Source organism: Phascolarctos cinereus, unplaced genomic scaffold (assembly GCF_003287225.1).
Source record: "Phascolarctos cinereus isolate Bilbo 61053 unplaced genomic scaffold, phaCin_HiC Scaffold_4;HRSCAF=312, whole genome shotgun sequence".
Taxonomy (NCBI): domain Eukaryota; kingdom Metazoa; phylum Chordata; class Mammalia; order Diprotodontia; family Phascolarctidae; genus Phascolarctos; species Phascolarctos cinereus.
Window position 1 is genome coordinate 298,718,153 of NW_027555847.1, and position 24,004 is coordinate 298,742,156.

At 37.7% G+C, this 24,004-nt stretch overlaps 1 protein-coding gene across 1 annotated transcript in view; it reads right to left on the reverse strand.

Moving 5' to 3' along the window:
- ADGRV1 (adhesion G protein-coupled receptor V1) overlaps window positions 1–24,004 on the reverse strand; it is a 712,618-nt gene that overhangs the window by 458,564 nt on the left and 230,050 nt on the right. The window contains 6 exon segments of the mRNA XM_078151750.1: window positions 3,601–3,775; window positions 7,922–8,065; window positions 10,548–11,021; window positions 13,526–13,675; window positions 15,655–15,894; window positions 23,367–23,586. Coding sequence (XP_078007876.1) covers window positions 3,601–3,775; window positions 7,922–8,065; window positions 10,548–11,021; window positions 13,526–13,675; window positions 15,655–15,894; window positions 23,367–23,586 — 1,403 coding nt within the window.

Here is a 24,004-nt window from a genome sequence, read left to right on the forward strand (position 1 = left end):
CACAATCATCAGGGTCATGTGACTTCCTATAGCAGTGTTTACCAGTTTGGGAAAGCATATGGTAAGGTAATTTAGGCTTGATGACTTAAAGGATATGAATGGTGGAATCATAAAGGGGCTAGGGATTCTAGGGTGAAGGGCAGTTAATTACAAGATGAACTAAGAAGGGAAAGGAGGGAGGCCATAGCAGTGGGAATACAAGGAGGGACAGAATAACTAGAGGTCATAATGAAAATGAAGAATAGTTTTAGAATGACCACAATAATTTTAAGGAAAATGACAACAAAAAATAGTAGAATTCAGATCAATGCTATGACTAGTCTTGCCCTGCAGAGAAGTAATAATGAAGCACACCTTCCTCCTCACTCCCCTACAGTTTTGATATCACTGGGGAGTTAAGAGTGAAATTTTAAGACATGAAGACAATGAAGTGCTTTAGTGAATCTCCTTTATGGCTTGGAATCCCAGAAAATGATAGTTGGGGAGAAATAGGAAAGTAATACCGACAAATGTTCTCCCAAATAATGTCAAAGCTTTAAAAAAATTAATTGTAGTATATGTTAAAACATCTGCCATATTATCATCATTTAAAAGTATGTCACTATTCATATATATTTTTTAAATGGATATATATACATATATGTATGTCACTTCTATGTACTATATAGAATTCTATACTCAATTAGAATTCTATTAAAAAAACTTTAAGGGCTCACTAGGAATTAGAGCGCATCTTGTAATAGTGGAGAAGCCCTAGTTATTGACTTAAAAAAATTTATTTTCTCTATGAAGAAATTATTTGATTAGTTTTTTATCTTTTTTAAATATTGTGTTATCCTGACTGTGTCTCCACAATACTTGAATTGTTTCTTTCTGGCTGCTTGCAATATTTTCTCCTAGACCCAGGACAGCTGGAATTTGGCCATAATATTCATAGGAGTTTTCCTTTGGGGACCTCTTTCAGGAGGTGATTGGTGCATTCTTTCAATTTCTATTTTGCCTTCTGGTTCTAGAATACCAGGGCAGTTTTCCTTGATCATTTCTTGAAAGATGATGTCTAGGCTCTTTTTTTGATCATGGTTTTCAGGTAGTCCAATAATTTCTAAATTATCTCTCCTGGATCTATTTTCCAGGTCAGTTGTTTTTCCAATGAGATATTTCACATTGTCTTCTATTTTTTCATTCTTTTGATTTTGTTTTACATTGTCTTGATTTCTCATAAAGTCACTAGCTTCCATTTGCTTTATTCTAATTTTTAAGGAAGTATTTTCTTCAGTGAGCTTTTGAATTTCCTTTTCCATTTGGCCAGTTCTACTTTTTAAGGCATTCATCTTCTCATTGGTTTTTTGGACTTCTTTTACCATTTGGGTTAGTCTATTTTTTAAGGTGTTATTTTCTTCAGTATTTTTTTGGGGTCTCCTTTAGCAAACTATTGAATTGTTTTTCATGATTTTCTTGAATCACTCTCATTTCTCTTCACAGTTTTTCTTCTACTTCTCTTACTTGCTTCTCAAAATCCTTTTTGAGCTCTTCCATGGCATAGGACTGGTTCATATTTTTCTTGGAGGCTTTGGATATAGGAGTTTTGACTTTGTTGTCTTCTGGTTGTATGTTTTGATCTTCTTTGTCATCAAAGAAAGATTCTATAGTCTGACAATTTTTTTTCTGCGAAGTTTGCTCATGATCCCAGCCAATTTCTTGAGTTTTAAACTCTTTGTTAAGGTAGAAGTCTGCTTCCAGTGTGGAGAATGTACTGTCTCAAGCTTCAGGGGTTTTGTGCAGCTGTTTTCAGAGATACTTCTAGGGACCTGTAAATTTTCAGTTCTTCTAAGGTAGTATGATCAAAGGCAAGGTGTTTACTCCTTTCCTGGCCTGTGTTCTGGTCTATGATTGACCACAAGCACTCTTTTCACCTTGGAACTGTGAGAAGGATTCTGTCTTCACTACCACCATGAGCTCACCATACCAGTGCTCCTCCTCACTCCAGGACGGCCACCCAGAACAGCAACCCAGATCCAAGCACAGGCAAAGCAAGAGAATCCTGCCTCGGTGCTCAATCTTCCCTTCATCTGTGGGAGAGCTCCAGAAGCAGCTGACACCCTGGGGCTGCACCAGGACTGGGGGCGCCAGGACTGGGGCTAGGACCAAGCTTCTCTGTCACCATGGTCATAGACTTTTCCTACTGACCTTCTAAGTCGTCTTTGGCATTTGTGGGTTGAGAAGTCTAGAAACCACCACAGCTGCCAATGATTCAACCCCGTGAGGCCTATTCCAGGTTCACTGAGGCCTGTTTTTCACCTGCATGCCCACGCTGAATTACATTCCTCTCCCAGCCTGGTGCAATAGACCTTTCCAATCAACTATCCAGGTTGTCTTGGGCTGGAAATTTGTTTCACTCTGTTCCCTTGTGGGTTCCGTTGCTGTAGAATTTGTTTAGAGCCATTTTTTACAGGTATTTGGAGGGTTTGAGGAGAGCTAAAGCAAGTCTTGCTTTCACTCCACCATCTTGATTCCACCTCCTATTTTATTTTTTGAAAATAAAAAAAGCATGTTTTAGTTTACACTCAGAGTTCATCAGTTTTCTCTGGAGGTAGATAGCATTTTAAGACTGATATTTTAAAATATTTATTAATTCATTTAAAATAACAAGCTCATTACATGTAACATAACCTTTTAAAATGAAAAAAAAAACCCTACATTTTCCAAAATGAAAAATATTTAACAAGAAGATGGTTTTACCTATTTTTACAAATCTTTTTAGTCTCTTTAATGTCTGACATAATAGAAGTCAGCTGAATTCTCATATCTGTTTCCGCATTTGATCTATTGTGATATATTGTTTAAATATCCAGCTTGTCTTGGGCTAGAAATTTGTTTCACTGTCTTTTTGTGGGTTCTGCTGCTCTAGAATTTGTTTAGAGTCATTTTTTACTGGTATTTGGAGAGGTTTGGGGGAGAGCTCAAGCAAGGCACTACTTTTACTGCCATCTTGGCTCTACCGTATTTGATTAGTTTTTAAATGGCTACCTCTTGAATTGGTCACCTCCTGTCAACTTGCATTCTAGTTCCAAAGCCACTCTAACTCACCACTCCAAGCTGTCTTCACTAATCTCCAGATCATTTGGCTAAGGTCCCTCTTCAATTACCCAGCACATTCCCAGAGTTGCTATCAGGTGTATTTCTACCATATGTCCTCTCACCCTACTCCTGAATTGACTTCCCACCCTACTACTACCAGCTGACATGTGAATTGCTGTTTTCTGGGGCCCTGCTGCTTCTTTTTATTATGCAAATAGCTAAGACACTAAGAATCCACCATTTGAGAATGAAGCACCTTGAGAAATAGGTTTTCTGTTGCAACAGCTCTAGTGTAGATATCAAAACAGATATATTTCTGGACAGCACTCCTGGAGAAGTCCAGGCAAACTTTTCCAACTACAGTAAAAGGGAGCTCATCATTGCATTAAGCAGTCTGGTGTACTTCTGAGCCTCAACAGGTTATCTAACACGACATCAGAATGTAACCTGGACTGGAAGTAGCCCCTCAAAATTCAAACACCTAAAGTTCCATAGATTTGAATATTTTAAAAATACACTTACCAAATTTTGGTGTAATGTCACCTATGTCAACAAACTGAGGAATTACTAAATTGGAAGGATAGCCAGAGCTCCAGGTAACAGTAACAGAACCATAGGTACCTCTCCTGGATATAATAGCTAAGCTTGTGCCACTATCGATGTGGGTAAGTTGAAAGGCAGTAGACTCAAACCCAACCTAGAGTAGGAAGAGAAAAAAAGATGAATAATATATCCTACCTTTGTAAATTGGAACAGTTACATATTTCCTAAAGGAAGAAAAGGTTGCATGTAGGTGCTTTATTTAAACAACATCCATCTTGGTGGAAAAGTCTACCAAATGACCTTTTACCTCTTGGAATTCTCTCTCTCCCATCCCCCATATGTAAGAACATACACATATATTTGTATACATGTATGTATAATTTTGTGATTTGAATTAAGGATTTCAGGTTTTTTTAAATAAAAATTTTAATCATTCATAATTTATTATCTACATAATGGAGGGCTGAACAAGTAGTGACATTCTAACAAGGCAGATTCAGGAGTTAACTAGAATAAAGATAATACATGAAGCCAAAGAATACTAGTATAATATAAAGACTCCAATTCTTCCATTTCGACATAGAAGTCACGAGCAGCCTCCTTTCTTAAGCAAGCAAGTGAAAACACACACATACACACACACACACACACACACAAAAACTTATCCTAAACTAAACTTGAACTTTGTTTAAATTTAAGAGTAAATTTTGTGCATAATTGTAATGTGTACATTTTAAAGAAATTTTGTAAACAAATAATTTTGCCAAAGTATCCTTTTATGCAAAGTAAAAGGATTAGACAACATTATTTCAAAGATCTTTTTCAGCTTTCATTTAGTCAAAATTTATTAAGCATCTATTACATGCTAAGCACCATGGTAGACACCAGGAATATAAAGAAAAAAAATTCTTATCCTCAAGGAACTTATTATTGGGGAGATGGTGGGGAGGGGTGGCCAGGAACAAAATATCCAAAGAAAAATGCAAAGTAGATACACTATAATGTCCAGTAAGGAGGGCATAGCAGCTGCAGGATTCAGGATTGGTTCCATCTAGAAGATGGCACTTGAGTGTAATTTTGAAGGAAACTAGGGATTCTACAAAGCAGAGGTGAAAAGGAAGCAAATTCCAGGCACAGGGGACAAACCTGTGAGAAGGCAAGGACAAATAAAATGGCAGAGTATGTATTGGGAACTGCAAAAAAAAAAATCTAATTTGGCTGGAACAAAGCAAGCTAGAAAGGTGAAAGGCTTTAAAAGCCAAACCAATGAATTTGTATTTTATCTTCCAGCTTCCTGGACTGGGAAACCACATGAACAGAACAGAACAGTGCCTTAGGAATATCAATTCAAAAGAAGAGAGAATGGATGCAAGGAGAACAATTAAGAGACTAATGTAATTCTCCAGCTGAGAGGTGATGAGAGCCTGAACTACAGTGGTGGCCCTAGAGTGGAGAGGAGACAGAGGGGAGACTTACTGAACTAGTAAAGTTGACAAGACTTGGCAACTGATGGGATATGAAAGGTGCCTCTGAGGCTGTGAACCTGGGTGATTCCATGATTCTCTTCAGTATCTTCTTTTCAAGGAGATCAGAGAGATCAGAGATCAAGGAGATCAGAATGTGGCAAAGATATCCCTGGGGCATACAAATCTTTATCCTATAAAAATAAACTCTACATCCTGATCAAAGCAAGCACTTCCCTATGATACTAGCTGGAGATAACATCCCAAATGAGGCAACAACATAGGCTGTGCTTCAGTTTCTGTAAAATCACAGGTTACATGAAGTGGTTATTAATGATCTAAGCATGTATCTTTTTATGGACTGGATGCATGATTTCATAGGCATGGAGCACTCCTCATTAGGAAACCCCTTCAACTAATGCAGATCAGTGCTTGCCCTAAAATTTATAATCTTAAGAGGGCTGCCCCGGAACTGAAAAGGAAGCTAGGTGGTACAGTGGATAGAATGAAAACCTGGGGTCAGAAAGACCTGGGTTCAAATCCTGCCTCAGACATTTATTAGCCATGTGGCCCTAGGCAAATCACTTGACTTCTGTCTCCAGTTACTCTTCTGTAAAATGGTGATAGTAATAGCACCTACTTCCCAGGGTTATTATAAAGATAAAATGAGATGACATTCATAAAATATCTTAAAAACCTTAAAATGCTATAAAGATATTATTATTATTAGTTGTTGTTTTTGTTACTGAATAGTTAAATGACTTATCCAGGGTGACAGATACACTGAGTAGTCATCAGAGGCAAGACTTGAACTGAGAGCTTCCTAATTTTGAACCCACCTTTCAGTATGCTCCACGATGCTGACTATTGGACAGATACACTGTCTATATCAATGCCCCCTCTCCTAACTCAGGATAACAGGAGGTAAAAGAAAAAAGACAGGTTCTTATAATGCAATCAGTTGTTCAATAAGTATTTATGAAGCACCTACTATGTGCCAGGCACTGTGCTAAGCACTAGGGATACAACGAAGGTTATAATACAGAGGCTGCTCCCAGTCAAATACATATCACAAGATCACAGATGGGGAAAGACCCATGGTGGGCTCTCCATCACAAGCAGACTAGCACTCCACAACAGCCAAAAGCTTTGCTCTACTTCAGTCAGTCATCACTTCACACTGTGCTCCCTGCTCTGCATTTCCAAAGATAACAGGTTTAATGAAAAGAACCTGGCATGCTTGTGCACAGACAGTGCCTAACTAATGATATATAAATGAGCCTGGTGACTCATTCCCTGACCTGCACCTGGCTGGAGGTTTTTCCCACTACATACAGACACATGACAGTGCCATGGCGTAATGAGTGGGCTAAGCCAAGATGTAGGGCCATCCCAGGGAGAGGGACTGGGCTTGGTGAAATATTCCTACATTGGGCCAATTAAATAAAGGTAGTGGGCACTCAAAGTACAACAATGTCATGTAATATGAAGAAAATTATTTTCCTCTTTGATCTTGTTAGGTCAAAAGTAATATTCTCTCTCAGGCCAAGAAGGGAGAAAATTCTTTTCCCTACTACTTGAATATTCTCTTTAAGCTGGTTGGTCCAACACTGGGAAGCAAAGTAGTCCCTGCCCATTATAGAATGGTTGGACTTGGCAAGAAGAGGGTGATCCCACTGGGGATGATACCAAGTGCTTTTAGTTTTGAGATAAAGAGAAGAGTAAAAAGAAGGAGCAAATGATAAGTGCCCTCAATTTTTCCAGTAAAGTAAGAGGCAAGGTCCTGAGTTGAGAGAGTGGGGGAGGGTGATATGATGAGAGATTTAAGGAGAAAGGAAAAGGATATTTAGAACAATGAACTATATCAGATTGCGTGCCATCTTGGGGAAGGAGGAAGGGAGGGGGAGAAAAATTTAGAACTCAAAAGCCATGGAAGTGATTGTTGATAAATCAAAAAAAATTAATAAAAAATAAAAAAAGATGAGCAAAATTATTATTTGAGCAGTTACTATCAACATTATATTAAGTTTTTGTTATATAAATTATCTCTTCTACTCAAATAGCCAATATACAGCCTCTAACTTACCTCTAAAAGATCTGTTATTTCTGTTCATGCTAAAGGTAAAAATCCATTTTAATACAATTTATTCATAGATTTCTATATTATACTTTAAATGTATATTGATCAAAAATTAACATGTAGAAGAAGGAATTTAGTTGGTACAGCAGATAGAGGTGTTGGGCCTGGAGTCAGGAAAACCTGAGTTCAAATCTGGCCTCAGACACTAGTTAGTGTGACCCTGGGCAAGTCATTTGACCTCTATTTGCCTCAGTTTCTTCATCTATAGAATGGGAGTAATCAATAACACCTACTTTTCAAGGTTGTTGTGCGGAGCAAATAAGATAATAATTGTATAGTTCTTAGTATAGTGCCTGGCACATAGTAAGCACTATATAAATGTTAGTTATCATCAGCATCAGCATCAGCATCATTATTATTATTATTATTACTAAAATATCCATGTAAGTTCTACAAGTCTTTTCTTATGCAAGCTAGGTCACTTCAATACATACACACATACACACACACATATATACACAAAGACAATATATCTCTGAACATGTATTCCTAGGGACAGCTGCATTTTTATGTATGAACATATACATATAAATGTATAAATATGTATATGCATATGTGCACATATACACACACATAAAAATTAAATAAATATACATACGCCTCTTCGGAGGAACACAGGTTCAGATTCTTCAAGAAGAAAAAAGGCTCCATATTGCCCCCTTGTGTTTACCTTAGCACTAAAGGCAAGTCCCATTACCTCAGAATTGGCAGCTTCTTCAGGGATAGCAATAAGAGTTGACTTTGCCTCTTCTAGTATTTTTGGCATTCCATAGAACTGTCCACCAATATGGATTACGCTTAACAGTTCCACAGTGAAATTCAAATCCAGGAGTAGAAACATCTTTAAAAGAACAATTTTTATTTGAAATAGTTTTGTTTAAAATTTCCAAAGTAACTGGTATAATATTAGTTTTACTACCAGGCTTTATTCTAAAAAACACTTCTATTGAACATATATTTCCTTTCTGTTTTTCTGGTTTTGTCTGTCTGAGCTATGGAACACTAGAGCATCTGATGACTTGAAGGTGAAGATCACTTAAAGGTCAATGGAGAGGTGCATGGTGTACATGATTAGATTGCAATACATTACAAATCAGGAAGAGAAGCTATGAAAATGTTGTCATCAAAGAGACATATGATCCAAAAGATGGATCAGCCACATAGGAGAATGAGGGATAATCAATGACCAACCTTGCCACCTCCCTTGTTATCCTTTCAACCAGTGGTTTCAAATTCAAATAGAAACTGGATCTTAGCAAACCACAAATTAACATTATTTATGCAATACTGTATTTTAATTTATTTTGTTAAGCATTTCCCAATTACATTTTAGTCAGGTGTAAGCAGCCCTTTAGCTGAGATTTTCATACCTCTTCTCTAGACATTAAGACTAGTCAAAGAATAATATTAAAAACACTGTTCTGAAAAAGGGTCCATAGGCTTTACCAGACTGCAAAATGGGCCTAAAACATGCAAAAAAGTTAAGAATCCCTATTTTATACCCTTGTATCACTTCTTAATGACTTGACAGCCACATTCAACTTCCTTTCCTTTACCTCAAAAGTAACTAGACAATCACAACCAATTTCCTTTCCCTTTTCAGACAAAATTTTACCTTTTCTTACTTAGCCTTCCTTACCAATTACTTTCTCCTTTGGTCCTTCTTGTCAGTCCTCTTTTCTCATTCTTTCTCCTTTTCTCCTTCAGTTCAATTTTTCATTTTCTAAATTTCTTCTCACAAAATTCAATATCTGAACCTTTTTCACTAATCCAAAGTTCTCCAAATAACCTTCATAATTTCCTTTTCCCTTGTATTCAGCTTTTCACACTCTGTCACTTCTCCAGCTCCACGTCTCATAACTTTCTCCCAGAGGACCAACCCTCTCTTTTTAGAAAACAGAAACCTAGAAAGGTAAACTGACCTCCCCAAAATCAATATAGGCAATGCCTGAGGCTGGGCTTCAACCCTAGGTTTTCTGACTTCCAATCCAGAGTGCTTTCCATTATACCATATATCAGGTTCTCTAAGGTCTCTCTCTCCTCTACCTCTGTGACTTTATGACTGTAGACCAGTTCCTACCCACATAGCTTCAGAAATGTCTAAAAGGGCTAAAAACAACAACAAAAAAAGATGGAGTTTTGTAGTAAGGTTTGATGATGTATGAAAATCATGGGATTCTATGAATTCTCTGTAATTCTGGGCCAAAAAGCCATGAACCGAGTTCCCCTCTCAAAACAGATTTTGAGAACTCAAGAAAGGTTATTCTAAAAAGCCAAGGCCCCAGTATTCAAGCTCTATGAATCTGCTTTAGCAATGCATCAATTATTATTTAAGATTGGTCTACCTGCTCAAGTAATATGTGGAAACCTCTACTGAAGAAAAATAACACTCAAAAGTGTCTCCTCTCAAGAAGACTCAGCACACATTCAAACACATAATAAGGAAATGTGAATAAGACAATTACCAGAGAGATAAGCAGGTAATACAGCTTATTGCATCCAAAATCATACACACAATGAAAAGGAGAGTGGCTTCTCTGGTACAGACTACTTAAATTCTATTTGTTCACCTTTTTTATGCTATAAGAGATCAATGCTGTATCTAACTACAAAACTGTGTAAGAAAGATATTAAGTATTTTATAGTGATTATTAGTATTATTTTTGTTGATGCCATTTGTTTTCTAAAAACATATCCCTAAAAATATGATAGGTATTAATGGAAAAGAAAATTTCTATGGTCCTTCTCAGGGGCTCAAGGTAAATGAAGGACAAATAAAGGAAGAAAGAGTGAAAAACATTGAAGGATATGTAGCTTACCAATCAAAATGAAACCCTGGGCAGTGAGTTCTTTAGTCCCTAAAGTTTACTGTTACTTGTTGCCATTATGGTCTTTCTACATAATTTTTGCATAAGCTTTTCAGCCACAAGTTATGTAAAACTGATAAAGAAAAAGCATTTTTTTAAAGAGGTGACCAAAATATGGTTACAAATATATTGTGAAGACTCATATGCAAACTTAATTACAAACAGCTTACTGACCTCTACCTTTAAAAGAATTTGTTCTGAATTATCTCACTAAAAAAAAGTCAAATTCAATAATAAAAGAAATCTATAGATCCTGACTGTAAAAAAGAGGATCATTCCATTTTAAAACTGCTGAAAAAAATACAGTGTTACAATTTATCAATACAATTAATTAATTTTACATGGTGTTCTACATAATTAAATCTGTCCCTTCGGAAATTACAGTAAGCCAATCATTAGCTGGGTAAGGCGACAGAACTCTAGGAATCAAAAGAATCAGAGGAGTATGCTACAAACCTGATTAATTATTGGCACTGTGTCCACTTTATAATTGGTACCATCTTTGATAATCAGATGCCCTTCTGTTCTTTCAGTCACAATTGCCTGGTCTCGAGAGCTGGGCAATATTCGGTATCCCACAGCTACATCTCCAAATGTTCCAGCAAGTCGAGTTACATTAATTCGGATATATCTACTGAGGCTTTGCTCAACCACTACAGATTGCTGATGGGCATACAAAGCAAACACTCCATGAGGGTCATCATTTGCAGGGACAGAGAAGCTCGTAAAGCTTTTTTCCTTATCCAGTTCAGCTCCTCCATCCACAGAAACCAGCTGTATTACACAATCCTCATCTATTTCAGGAATATCATCTGGCAGCAACTGAATATCAAAGTTGGCCTCAGTCTCCCCATCAGCAATCATGAAAAATCCCCTTGTGGCAAGGAAATCACCAATGATATCAAATTCACTGCTTAGTTCCCAATAAACCTAAAACAAGGACAACAAAAATGTTTAATGAAATAGCCAGTCAAAAACCTTACCATTAGATGTTCCCCTACAGTGTACAAAGAATGTTACAGATAGTCGATTGTCCTTAAAAAAGAAAAATCAGAATTTGATCACAAAAGAGGAAGAGTTAATTCCTTTTTCCCCTGCCTTAAGAATTCTGTGAGTTCACATTACTGATTTATCTGGACACACTGTGGGATATTTTAAATAGAAGTCGGATTCTGCCACTACAGTTATTCTTCTTGGTTGTGTATTTTTTGCTGCTAGACTTGCTGACTGTGTGGCCAATGACACAATTTCACCACTCTGAGCCTCTGTTTCCTAATCTGCGAAACAGATAACATAGTATTTTACTTCCCTCACGAGGTTGTTGTAGATAATGTCCTTTCTCACAAGGAGGTCGCATTTTATAAGTATAAACTATTATCATTAATATATTTTGCCAATCAATTAACAACTAGTTATTTATGAATCAGGCATGGTACTATTGCTGGAGATAAGAAAAACAGGAAAACAAAACAAAACAAAACAAGGTCTTTGCCTTTAAGGAGTTCACATTCCAATGGGAGAGACAACCTGCAAAAGAATTGTGCATAAAAGACATAGGCAGTGTAAAAGGAAGGTAATCTCAGAGGAAAGGCATTAGCAGTGAGGATGGGGGAGCAAAAAGGGCCTCCTGCAAAAGGTGGGATTTGAGCCAGGAACAAGCTGGCATAGCAGGAGGGCTACTAAGTTTTTCTGACCAACTAGCTGTCTAATTTATATACCTAGAATTCTATATTCTTTCACCTGGTTGTTAAATAAAAACTCAAATTTGATGATGTAAGAAAGTAGAAACATAACAATTTTAAAATGTCAACTTAGAAACGTCATTAATAGATCAAAACGATATATGTACCTAGGAGGTGCTTACACAGTAGGGAATCAAAATATTTGGAAAATTTTGGCTAGTACTCTCTGAATTGTTATGGTAAACAATCACTGGAAAATTTATATAATAGGGAATACTACAATCAGAATTTTGTCTTTGAATATTTAAAATTCAACTTAAGTATGCTAGTTAATCTCAACTCTACAAAAAATAAGAAAGTTGTTTTTTCCATGGTGTGGTACATGACTGCACCATAAGCCACATGAGTTTTTTGATACTGAAACCCAACATCCTAAATCTAATTGAAACACTCTAGAAAAACCAATGAATTATAAAACTTGTTAGGATCTGTTTTGCTAAACAAAAAAGTTGACTATTCTGCTAGATCAGAGCTCCTTAAAATGTGGTCCAGGGACTCTGGAGACCCTTTCAGGAAGTCCATGAAGTCAAAACCATTTTCATCATAACACTAAAATGTTTTGATTTCTAATACAGTAAATATCAATAGATGTAATCCACATAAAAGACAGTTCTTTCGGGGATTCCTCAATCATTTTTAAGCATATAAAGGGGTCCTGAGACCAAAAATGTTGGAGAACTACTGTTCTAGATAAAATATCCATAGGCACTGAAGAGGCATGTGCAACTTTTTTATCATGTCACACACTATTCTAACCACTTCAAAAGCAGGTATTTAGTGGAAAATGCTTGGTGGAAAATGGAGAGACTCAGGCTTGCATAAGCCACCTTCCTGTGGCTTCCCAAAGTCATTGTCACTGAGTAAAGTCAATTAACTAGCATAAAGTAATACCCCAATCATCTCAGAAAGAAAAAGTAGTTCAATCATCCTTGGGGCCTAAAAATCTGTCCTGAATGACTAATTAGGTCAAAAGGGTCTTACAGGAATCTCTCAGTGCCCCAGGCAACTCACTAAGACTATCAATTTCAGAACTGAAGAGATGTGCATTGGTATAGGAAGTTTCCTCCCTGGGATAGTTTCTACAACATAGAAATCACAGGTCTGGACCCTTCTCCCCAATTTTTTCTCTCTTAAAATTTAGGCCAGGGGGGCATCTAGGTGGCACAGTAGATAGAGCACTGGCCCTGGAGTCAGGAAGACCTGAGTTCAAATCTAGCCTCAGATACTTGACACTTACTAGCTATGTGACCCTTGGCAAGTCAGTTAACCTCACTGCTTAGCAAAAACAAACAAACAAACAAAAATATATTTTGGTTTGTATTTTTTTTTATTTACAGAAACACCACCATTAAGCAACCAGCATCAAACCCCCAGAGTGCCTCTACTCAAAAGACCTAAAATCGTGTATTTAAATGCCCTCAAATGATGAAAAAGAATTTCAATAAGTCATGCCAACCATGTAACTTTAAAAGACTTCAAATATTTTAAAAGGGTCAGAAATGTGGCAGAACAGAATTGGGAAATATACTAAACCTCAGATTACTACTTTCATCTCAAGGTTATTCCTGCCACTTCAGTTTCGCTGAAAAATGGGATCCTGTACAGTTAATAAATATATCTTATTCTTTTACTAGGATGCTTAATTAGAAGTGTTACTGTATTTAGCAAAACTCAACATGAGAGTAATGATACCGTAATATTCCCTGTAACCCCTTGGACTCGCTTGACAAAAAATGTAATACTGAGTGGTCCTTCCAAAGCTGATGGTTCTATATAATTCTTCTTGGATAAAGATTCAGAAGCAAATTGAACAATTCCATTTGGATCACCAAACTTTTGTATCTAGAAAATATCAAACAAAACAGAGTAGATTTGTACAGCTTACATAATAATTATAGTAATGAAACAATATCAACAAGTAAAGGAACTCAGCATTCATTCATTCAAAATCTATCTCAGGAAAGAGATGGTGGGGGAAGCGGGAGAGTATTCTGCTCAAAGGACCTCAAGACATATTTGTTATGTTGTCTGTCCTCTGCAACTGGCAGGCTCTATAGCCCACAGATAACAGGGGTGAAAATTCAGGATTCTATGAATTATAACCAAAATGCCTAATTTGTGTTTTCTCTATGCCATATTTACTCCAGACAGAGCATCTGCTTCAAAAGCCAACCACAACTCTGCTGCCTCTCATGACATGAGAGAAGTAATGCCCTCCATTGCCAAAGAGTGGTTTCCAAACCTGAAGTTCATGGAACACTTCTATATAATTTTTCATCTACAGAAACCTATACTCCACAGCCTCTGATGAACATCACAAAGAATAAACTTAATATGTATCTAATGTATCACCGCTTCCATGATGTTGATGGTTCATACTAGAAATACCAATCAATTGTTCTTCCAAAAAAGCAACTTATGATTGGTTTATATAGATGAAAGAAAGTTGGTCTTGACCATCCTTCCAGCCCAGAAAGCTTAAGAATGTATTAACAAGGTGTTAAACTAAGCAGTAAGAAAGGGACCTGGCCCAGTGATCCTTTTATGAATACCATAAACTGAATTACAAAGGGGGCTGGGGGAAAATGGGCCATGACCCTGAAGGCCTTTAAATAGCTAAGCCTCCCAGCGCTGGAGTCATTTGGTATTGTTATACCTTTGAATCAGTCCAAGCTAGAGGCAGCCTTGTGTATGACACCCCAGAGCCTATACCAGAGAACAGCAGCAGGGAAGAGGACATTTTTTTCTCCATCCTCCCTTTTACTATCCCCCAATCCCATGGCAGAGCTACTGGCCAAGGAGAAGACACTATCTCTAGCAAGGAGTTGACACAAACCCTCTAGAATGCCATTGTCAAGAGAGAGACAGGCAATTGAGAGTTTCAACAGCATGACTCCTGGCAAGAGGGAGAAGAGCTGGCTGTGGATGCAAAGGACAACTTGCCCTAGCCAATGAGCATCAAGAAGCTCATTGGGGGGAGCTCTGCTTAGCAATTATCCCAATAGAGACCCCACGCCCAGGGAAGGAGCAGCATAAGGGTTCTATGAGGAGAGAAAGTACAGCAAGCTCTGTCGTACCAGAGGTATGAGTTGCTTCACCCTCAGAGTATCCTCAAAACCTATGTGAGCAGCAGCCACCTATCATTTGGAGACCCTGCCCACGAATACAAGTGCAACTTGAAAGAGTAGACAAGGCAGGTGCTCATGGGCATTAATTATGGAAATACATTAACCAAACTTTCAGGATAATTTAAAAATAATTCCCCTCAAATACTACATGTATACAATTTAACTCAATAAGTATTAAATTTAATTTAAAATGTATTCAATTTAATTCAATTTATTGAGCACATCCAATATAAAAGGCATGTGCTAGGCACAGAGGGAACATTCAAAGATAAATAAGATATAGTAGCTCAGATACCACATTTTCTGGAAGCTTTTAAAAGTGGTATTCAATGGCACTGTATTTAGTGGCATATATATCCTGACAGACAAGATCTAACATGAATTACTCACCAGACTCTACCCAAAAGAAAGATTAACAATGTCATTTTTTTAAAAAACTTACACTAACTTCCATCGTATAATATTTCACTAACTTTTCTAATAAACACACTACAGCATGGTGTAGTGAAAAGTACACTTGATTTGGAGAAGACCTAGCTCTGTTCCTTATTTACCACCTGGGTAAATATGGTCCAACTCATGTCACCTCTAATTTTCATCAGCTCTAAAATGAGGAAGTTGATCCAGATTGTAACAATCTGTGGTCCCACGAAACCAGAATTTTACAGAAGAAACCACAAAAGACAAACTTACTATTAGGGAGACACTTCTAGCCCTTCGGTCTAATTCAGCTTCTCCTTTCACAATGTGAAGCTCTACAATGAAGATTTCTTGGACTTCAACATCTCCATGGGGCAAGATGGTTAAAGTTATGGTTCTCAATCCACCTTCTCCATTGCCAAAAGAGAATGATCCACTCACAGGTTCACCAATGTCACTGTTCAGTGGTGGTAAAACTTCTTCTGAATTAGGTCCTAATATGACCCAATCAACCTGCAGGATTACCAAATTACAAATTAATAAAAAGGCAATGGAAACTTCTATAGTGGCAATGGTTCAAAACATGTTAATATTGATAACTTAGACACAAGAAATAGCATAAGAAACCAAAGAAGGGATAACATATAACCAGGCACAGAGTCATATAGGGAGACTGAGAAGCAATGAATGGACAAATGAACAGCATATTGCAGGGGTGGAGAACCTCACAAAGAGTTATCAAAAGAATCAAAGTAATCTGTGAGATTTTTATTCACTGAGCTATCAGTTTTAAAGGCAGGCTATAGAAGTACACTAATTCCACCATCCACCCCTTTCCTCTCTTTAGGCTAAATATTACAAGTTAATATTAGGACAGTACTTGTCCTAGGTCCTAGGTCCCCCTGAACAGGAAACTCTGTCAATACTCTGTCAGTGTCCTTTAAGATCCTTTTCAAATCCTAACTCATTTCTATAATTGAGATTAGAGAGAAACTCTGCTCTCCCTGAGGATGGAATAAGGGTGGTGACTCAAGATTGTGTGAGGGAGACACCTTTGATTTTTCCACTTAATACCAATAATCTATTGGCGCATTCTCTGATTAAGGCAATGGTCTTATCAAGGGAAGGAAGATATATGTTTGTTTAATTCAAAGTAATTGAAGTATCTCCTGACTTCACCTTTGATCTGGGAAAAAATAATTTAGAGGGACAGGTTCAAAAGGGTTTAAGAAAGTATTTCTCCTAGATGTGCAAAAAGTTGAGACCATTGTTCTGTGTGAATCAAACTGTTACTTGAAATTTGACACTATGTTTTATCTTACTGTGAAATTTTGTATTTTGTTTGGGACAACTACAAATTGTGACTGGAAATGCCTTGCAGATGAGAGAGATTTCTCAAAGGCAGTATGCATTTCTGTCCCTTTGGATTTTTTATCTAAGCAGAGATCCTTAGAATTAGAATAACTTAAATAGTAAATCTGTTTTGAAAGGTTTATGTGCAAAATACAGAGTACTGATTTTCCCCCCCACAAGGCAATTTTAAAAAAGAAAGAGACATTATCTTAGGAATAGTCTCCTAAGAAATTTCTACTTCTTTAATTTTAAAATATTTTAAAATATTCATATTTATATTTTTGTCTAAAATCACAATGAAAATTGCTCACATAAATCATGTAATTACAGAATGTTCATTTCCTACCATTAAAACATATTTTTCAGAGATAAAGAAAAATGTTGATAAAGATTTTCATAATTAAAAACAAACTTGCATAAAACATAAAATTAAATATTTTTCCTATATTGATATATCAAAATTGTGGGCTAATGTTTATACAAAATATTGTAGCATAACAGATAAAGATTGGCCAATGACTAGGTAGGACCTTTATTCAAAACCTGCCTCTAACAAATGTAGGCTGTGTAATACTGGGCTTGCTATGATCTTGCTATGACCCACAAGTGTTACACTTCCATGGTCATGAATTCTGAAATTCCTTTATCTGATCATAATCGATATCATTCCACCTCTCCCTGTGCATTGAAACCCCTAATCCTGTTCTTCATCATCCCCATGACCTCTAATCTCTCCACTCTTCAGTACTTTCCCAGGTTACTGCCTGTTCACTGGCTACATTCTCCTCCCTTGCCAATCTTGATTGCTTGGTGAATCAGTTCAGTTCTACACTGTCCTCTTCTCCTGTGTCCCTTGCCCCCTTATCCGATTAATAATCTTGCCCTGTGAAGGCTCAGACTTTGATTTTTCCCACCATCCAAAGCCTTCATCCTTACTCACATGCAGCTAAATTGAGCTGGACAAAGTAACAAAATTGGACTGATTGGGTCAAATACAAATTATAATTTCAACTGGGCCCTCAATGCAGAAAGGCAATCTTTTTACATGTTTCTAAATGATTTACCATCCCATTCATAGTGGCTTTTCCAAACATTTTCATCCTTTCTCAAACCTCTCATGGCTGCCTCTACCCCAATCTTCTCAGCTAATAACCTCACATTTCATTGAAAAAAATGAGTTTAGGAGGAGGCAGAGCCAAGATGGCGGTATGAAAGCAGTGACTTGCTTGAGCTCTCTCCCAAACCCCTCCAAATACCCATTAAAAAATGGCTCTGAACAAATTCTAAAGCAGCAGAACCCACAAAAAGATAGAGTAAAATAAATTTCCAGCCCAGGACAGCCTGGATGGTTGAACAGAAAGGCATATTACGATGGACAGGAAGAGGAGCGCAGTTCGGCATGGGCATGCAGGCCGCAGCAAACCTGGAGCAGGCCTCAGAGGACTGAATCCCGGGAAGCTGTGGTGGCTTCCAGACTCCTAAATCCACGATCACCAAAAACACCTTGTAAGGTGAGTGGGAAAAGTCTGTTTTTTCAGGGAGAGAAAGAAGAGCTAGGTCAGAGCCAACTCCAGAGCACAGAGCGCAGAGCATGGGCACCAGGGCAATGGCTGTGTCCTGAGCTTCCGGCCCACAGACTGAGGGGGAATCAAGTGGCTGATCAGAGGGGGACTGCAGGGATGGTGGAGCTTGTAGTGGCAGTAGAGAGGAAACCCTCCTCACAGTTCCAAGAGAGAAGAGACTGCTTGTGGCTGATCTCTCAAAGACCAGAGCACAGGCCAGGAAAAAAGTAAACACCTCGACCCTTATCATACCACCTTGGAAGAATTAAAAATTTACAGGTCCCTAGGAGTATCTCTGAAAACAGCTATACAAACCCCTGAAGCTTGGGACAGTACATTCTCCACATTGGAAGCAGACCTTAACAAAGAGTTTAAAACTCAAGTAGTTGGCTGGGATCATGAGTAAACCTCACAAAAAGAGCCAGACTATATTCTGACTTTGGTGACAAAGAAGATCAAAACATACAACCAGAAGAAGACAACAAAGTGAAAGCTCCCACATCCAAAGCCTCCAAGAAAAATAGGAACCAATTTCAGGCCTTGGAAGATCTCAAAAAGGATTTTGAGAAGCAAGTAAGAGAAGCAGAGGAAAAACTGGGAAGAGAAATGAAAGTGATGCAAGAAAATCATGAAAAACAAGTCAACAGCTTGCTAAAGGAGACCCAAAAAATACTGAAGAAAATAACACCTTAAAAAATAGCCTAACCAAATGGCAAAAGAGGTCCAAAAAGCCAATGAGGAGAAGAATGCCCTAAAAAGAAAAATTGGCCAAATGGAAAAGGAAGTCCAAAAGATTACTGAAGAAAATACTTCCTTAAAAATTAGAATAGAGCAATTGGAAGATAGTGACTTTATGAGAAATCAAGACACTGTAAAACAAATCCAAAAGAATGAAAAATTAGAAAACAATGTGAAATATCTCATTGGAAAAACAACTGACCTGGAAAATAGATCCAGGAGAGAGAATTTAAAAATTATTGGACTATCTGAAAGCCATGATCAAAAAAAGAGCCTAGACATCATCTTTCAAGAAATTATCAAGGAAAACTGCCCTGATATTTTAGAACCAGAGGGCAAAATAGAAATTGAAAGAATCCACAGATCTCCTCCTGAAAGAGATCCCCAAAGGAAAACTCCTAGGAATATTGTAGCCAAATTCCAGAGTTCCCAGGTCAAGGAGAAAATATTGCAAGCAGCCAGAAAGAAACAATTCAAGTATGGTGGAAACACAATCAGGATAACACAAGATTTAGCAGCTTCTACATTAAGGGACTGGAGGGCATGGAATATAATATTCCAGAGGGCAAAGGAGATAGGATTACAACCAAGAATCACCTACCCAGCAAAACTGAGTATAATCCTTCAGGGAAAAAATGGTCATTCAGTGAAATAGAGGACTTTCAAGCATTCTTGATGAAAAGACCAGAGCTGAATAGAAAATTTGACTTTCAAATATAAGACTCAAGTAGAACATGAAGACGTAAACAGGAAAGAGAAATCATAAGAGACTTACTAAGGCTGAACTGTTTACATTCCTGCATGGAAAGATGATATTTAAAACTCATGAGACCTTTGTCAGTATTAGTGTAGTGGGAGGAGGAAAATTATATGTATGTATGTATAGATAGATAGATAGATAGATAGATAGATAGATAGATAGATAGATAGATAGATGGCACAGGATGAGTTAAAGATGAAGGGGTGATATCTGGAGAATAAAATTAAGGGTGAGAGAGGATTATACTAGGAGGAGAAAGGGAGAGGTAGAATGGGGTGCATTATCTTGCACAAAACAGACAAGAAAAGGTTCTTACAGTGGAGGGGAAACAGGGTAAGGTGAGAGGAATGAGGGAATCTTATTCTCATAGGATTTGACTTAAGGAGGGAATAACATACACACTCAATTGGGTATGGAAATCTGTCTTACCCTAGAAGAATAGGGGGAGAGGGGGACAAGAGAGCAGGGGGATGATAGAGAGAAGGGCAGATTGGGAAAGGGGTAATCAGAAGGAAGTACTTCTGAGGAAGGACAGAGTCAAAAGAAAGAATAGAATAAATGGTGGGGGGGCAGGATAGGATTAAGGGAAATAGAGTTAGTTTTTCACAACATGTCTACTATGGAAGTGTTTTGCATAACTGCACACGTATGGCTTTTTTGACTTGCTTGGCTTTTCAATGAGGGTGGTTGGGTGGGGTGGGAGGAAGGGAGAAAATATGGAACCCAAAGCTTTAAAAACACATGATTTAAGAAAAATGTTTCCGCATGCAACTAGGAAATAAGAAATACAGGAAATGAGGTACAGAAATCTATCCTGCCCTACAGGAAAATAGAAGGGGAAGGGGATAAGAGAAGAGGGAGAGAGATAGAAGTGAGGGCAGACTAGGGGAAAGGGTATTCAGAATGCATGCTATCTTGGGGTAGGGGTAGGGGCAAGATGGGGTGAAAATTTGGAATTCAAAATCTTGTGGAAGTAAATGTTGAAAACTAAAAATAAATAAATTTATATATAAAAAGTAAAAAGTAAAAAGATCTGAAATTTAAAATAAAAAGAAAAAAAAGAAATAACTGAGTTTACTCACTAAGACCTCCCTCATCTCCTTTCCTCAATTTATAACACTCAGATTCCTTTCACCACTATCTCCTCCTTTACCTCTCCTTGCCGCAGAAAACATTTGATATGCACAAGTGATCCTATTCCATACTGTTTTCTGTAGTAGGTTGTCCCCTTTATCATCCCTAATGTCTCATCAATTTTCAATCTGTCCCTGTCTACTGGCTGCTTCCCTAGTGGCTATAACATACTCTTGCCTCCTCCATCTTCACAAAACTCTCACTTGATTTGTCCATGCTAACCAGTTATTATCCTACATCCATTCTTCCTTTCATGACTATATTCCTTGAGAAGGGTGTTTGTAATAAGTGCCTCTACTTCCATGCCTCTCCCTTTTTTCTGAACTGTAGAATCTGGTTTCATTCAACTAAAACAGCTCTCTCTAAAGTTACTAATGATCTCTTAATTGCAAATCTAATGGCCTTTTCTCAGTTCTCACCCCTTTTTTTAAATCTCTTTATAGCCTTTGACACTGTTAATCTTTATTTTCTCACTGATAATCTTAATAGTATAACAATAACTAGCACTTATATAGCACTCCAAGGTAAGCAAAGTACTTTACATATGCTATCTCATTTTATTCTCACAACCACCCTGGAGGTAGGTTCTGTTATTATATCAATTTTACACATAGGCAAATAATGACTGAGTAAGGTTAAATGTTTTGCCCAAGGTCACACAGGTAATTCTCTGATGTCAGATTTGAGCCCTTGTCATTTGGATTCCAAGTCCAATGCTCTAACCACTATACTTTCTGCTTTCTTTCTGCTACTTCTCTCTAGGTTTTTGTGACACTGTTCTCTCCTGCTTCTCCTACTTGTATGATCTCTCTTTCTCTGTTTCCTTTACTGGATCTTCATCTAGGTCATGCCCAGTAATTGTGAATATCTTCCAAGGCTCTATCCTGGGCCTTCTTCTCCTGCTATAGTATTTTGCTTGGTGATCTTATTAGTTGCCCTGGATTCAATTATCATCTCCTATGAAGACGTTTCTCAGATCTATTTATCCAGCCTAACCTCTCTCCTGAATTCAAATCTTGAATCTCCAACTGCCTATAGGACAACTTAAATTAGATATCTCATTGGTATCTTAAACTCAACATGTCCAAAACAGAACTCATTCTTTTTCCTCTCTAAACCCTCCTCTCCTCCTAACTTCCCTACTGTCAGGAGCACCACCATTCTCCCAGTCACCAAGGCTCAGTCTGTCATCTTTGGCTCTTTCCTCTCTCTCACCCCCTCATATGCAATCAGTGGTAAAGTCCTTTGCTTTTTACTTTTGTAACATCTCACCTATACACTCCTTCTCTCCTCTAACACTGGAATTACTTGGTGCAGGCCCTCATTATCCCATGCCTACATTATTGCAACAGCCTGGTCTCCCAACCTCAAGTTTTCCCACAATCCAGTCCATCCTCCACTTAGCTCTAATTTATCTTCCTAAAACTGCAATGTCATCTCCATTTGCTAAATTCCAGTACTCCCTACTACTCCAGGATCAAATATAAAACCCTGCTTTTGTCCTTACCAACCTAGTCCCTTCCTACCTTTCTAGTCTTCTTATACCTTTCTCCGCTCTGCATAACTATGCTCTAATGGTACTGGCCTCCTGTGGTTCCTCAAACAAGGCATGATGTCTCCAGACTTTGAACATTTTCACTGGATGTCCCCCATGCATGTCCTCCCTTCTCAACCCCATCTACTGGCTTCCCTCCCACCTTCCTTTCTGCCCCCTCCCCCGCCACAACTTTTTCTTTGTTCATTATCTCCATATAACTTGTTTGTAAATAGTTGTTTATATTTCATCTTCCCCATTAGACAGAGCTTCTTGAAATCAAGGACTGATGGGTTTTTTTTCTTTCTTTGTATCCCCAATTCACAGAACAGTGCCTGGTATGCAGTAGGTGCTATTAAACTCTTTTCATTGAGTTGACATAAACTCTTGGTTTCCTAACTAACTTTCTAAGTTTCTAAGGGCAGTTCTGCCTATCTGTATTGGAACCCCTCACCAGGAACTCTGTATTTCAGTGAAATCATATCTAACCCAAAAAACATAAAACATATTGTTCATTAGGTCATTAAAGGGGAAGAAATGAGAAATTCAGAAGACAGTAATAACATCAAAACACACAACAAAAATACTTCACAATTTTTAAAGATCTACCAAGCAAGGCAGTAACACTGCATATACATTTCTCACCTTTGAACCATCTTATTCTATAAGATAACCAAATTGTCCTTCCTTCTGAAGATCCTTAAGGAAACATAATATAAAATGAACTTAGCTTACCAAGTGCTATTTATGGGAAATAATCCTTGACTTCATCACAATCTGTACAGAGCTGTCAAAACTCCCTAAAATATAATCTTTTCAATCATCTTAACAAGCAAAAATCCCCACATGAGTTCATTTTCTCTTTTGCGCCTCCACCTCTAGGTTTTGGAAGGGAAAACTCTACCTTAATCTCTCCTAAGAGTCCTCCAGTCCTCTGCAGCATCAAGGACAAAATCAGGGTGGCACTGGGGTTAGCAATAGTAATTTTGCTTTGGTTGAGAAATCGCACAAGTCCATAGGGTGCATCACTCTGAGCAATAGTGATTCGGCTCAGTAGGTGGCGCCCAAGCACTGCTCCTCCAGTAGCTCTCGTCAGCAGGATTTCAAACTGCTCCTCAAATTCACTGTATGGCAAGAAGGAGCAATTCTCTGAGTCTAAACATATTAAAATGCTGCTAAAATCCAAATAACTAGTCATTTTCCAAATTGGTCATACATATTCAATGCACAGCACACACACCAAGTAGTAAAAAGAGGGTGCTCATCTAAAAGCAAGAGTTATCAACATCAACATTAATGCCTAGGAATCGTTATTAGTGTTTTCCTCCTCTGTTTTTAATTGCTTGGTGCATTAAGACAGTGAATTGGAAGGGGTTGTTTCCATATTCTGATCAGACTTCTAAAAGTCTGAAAGAAAAAAAAGCACACATACATAGTGATTTCCTCTAATTCTAGGAAAGTGATACATGCATCTTTTTCAACTCGATTTAAGTGACATTTTCCATTTACCAGCATGTAACAAATTGTTCTCCAACAGTGAAT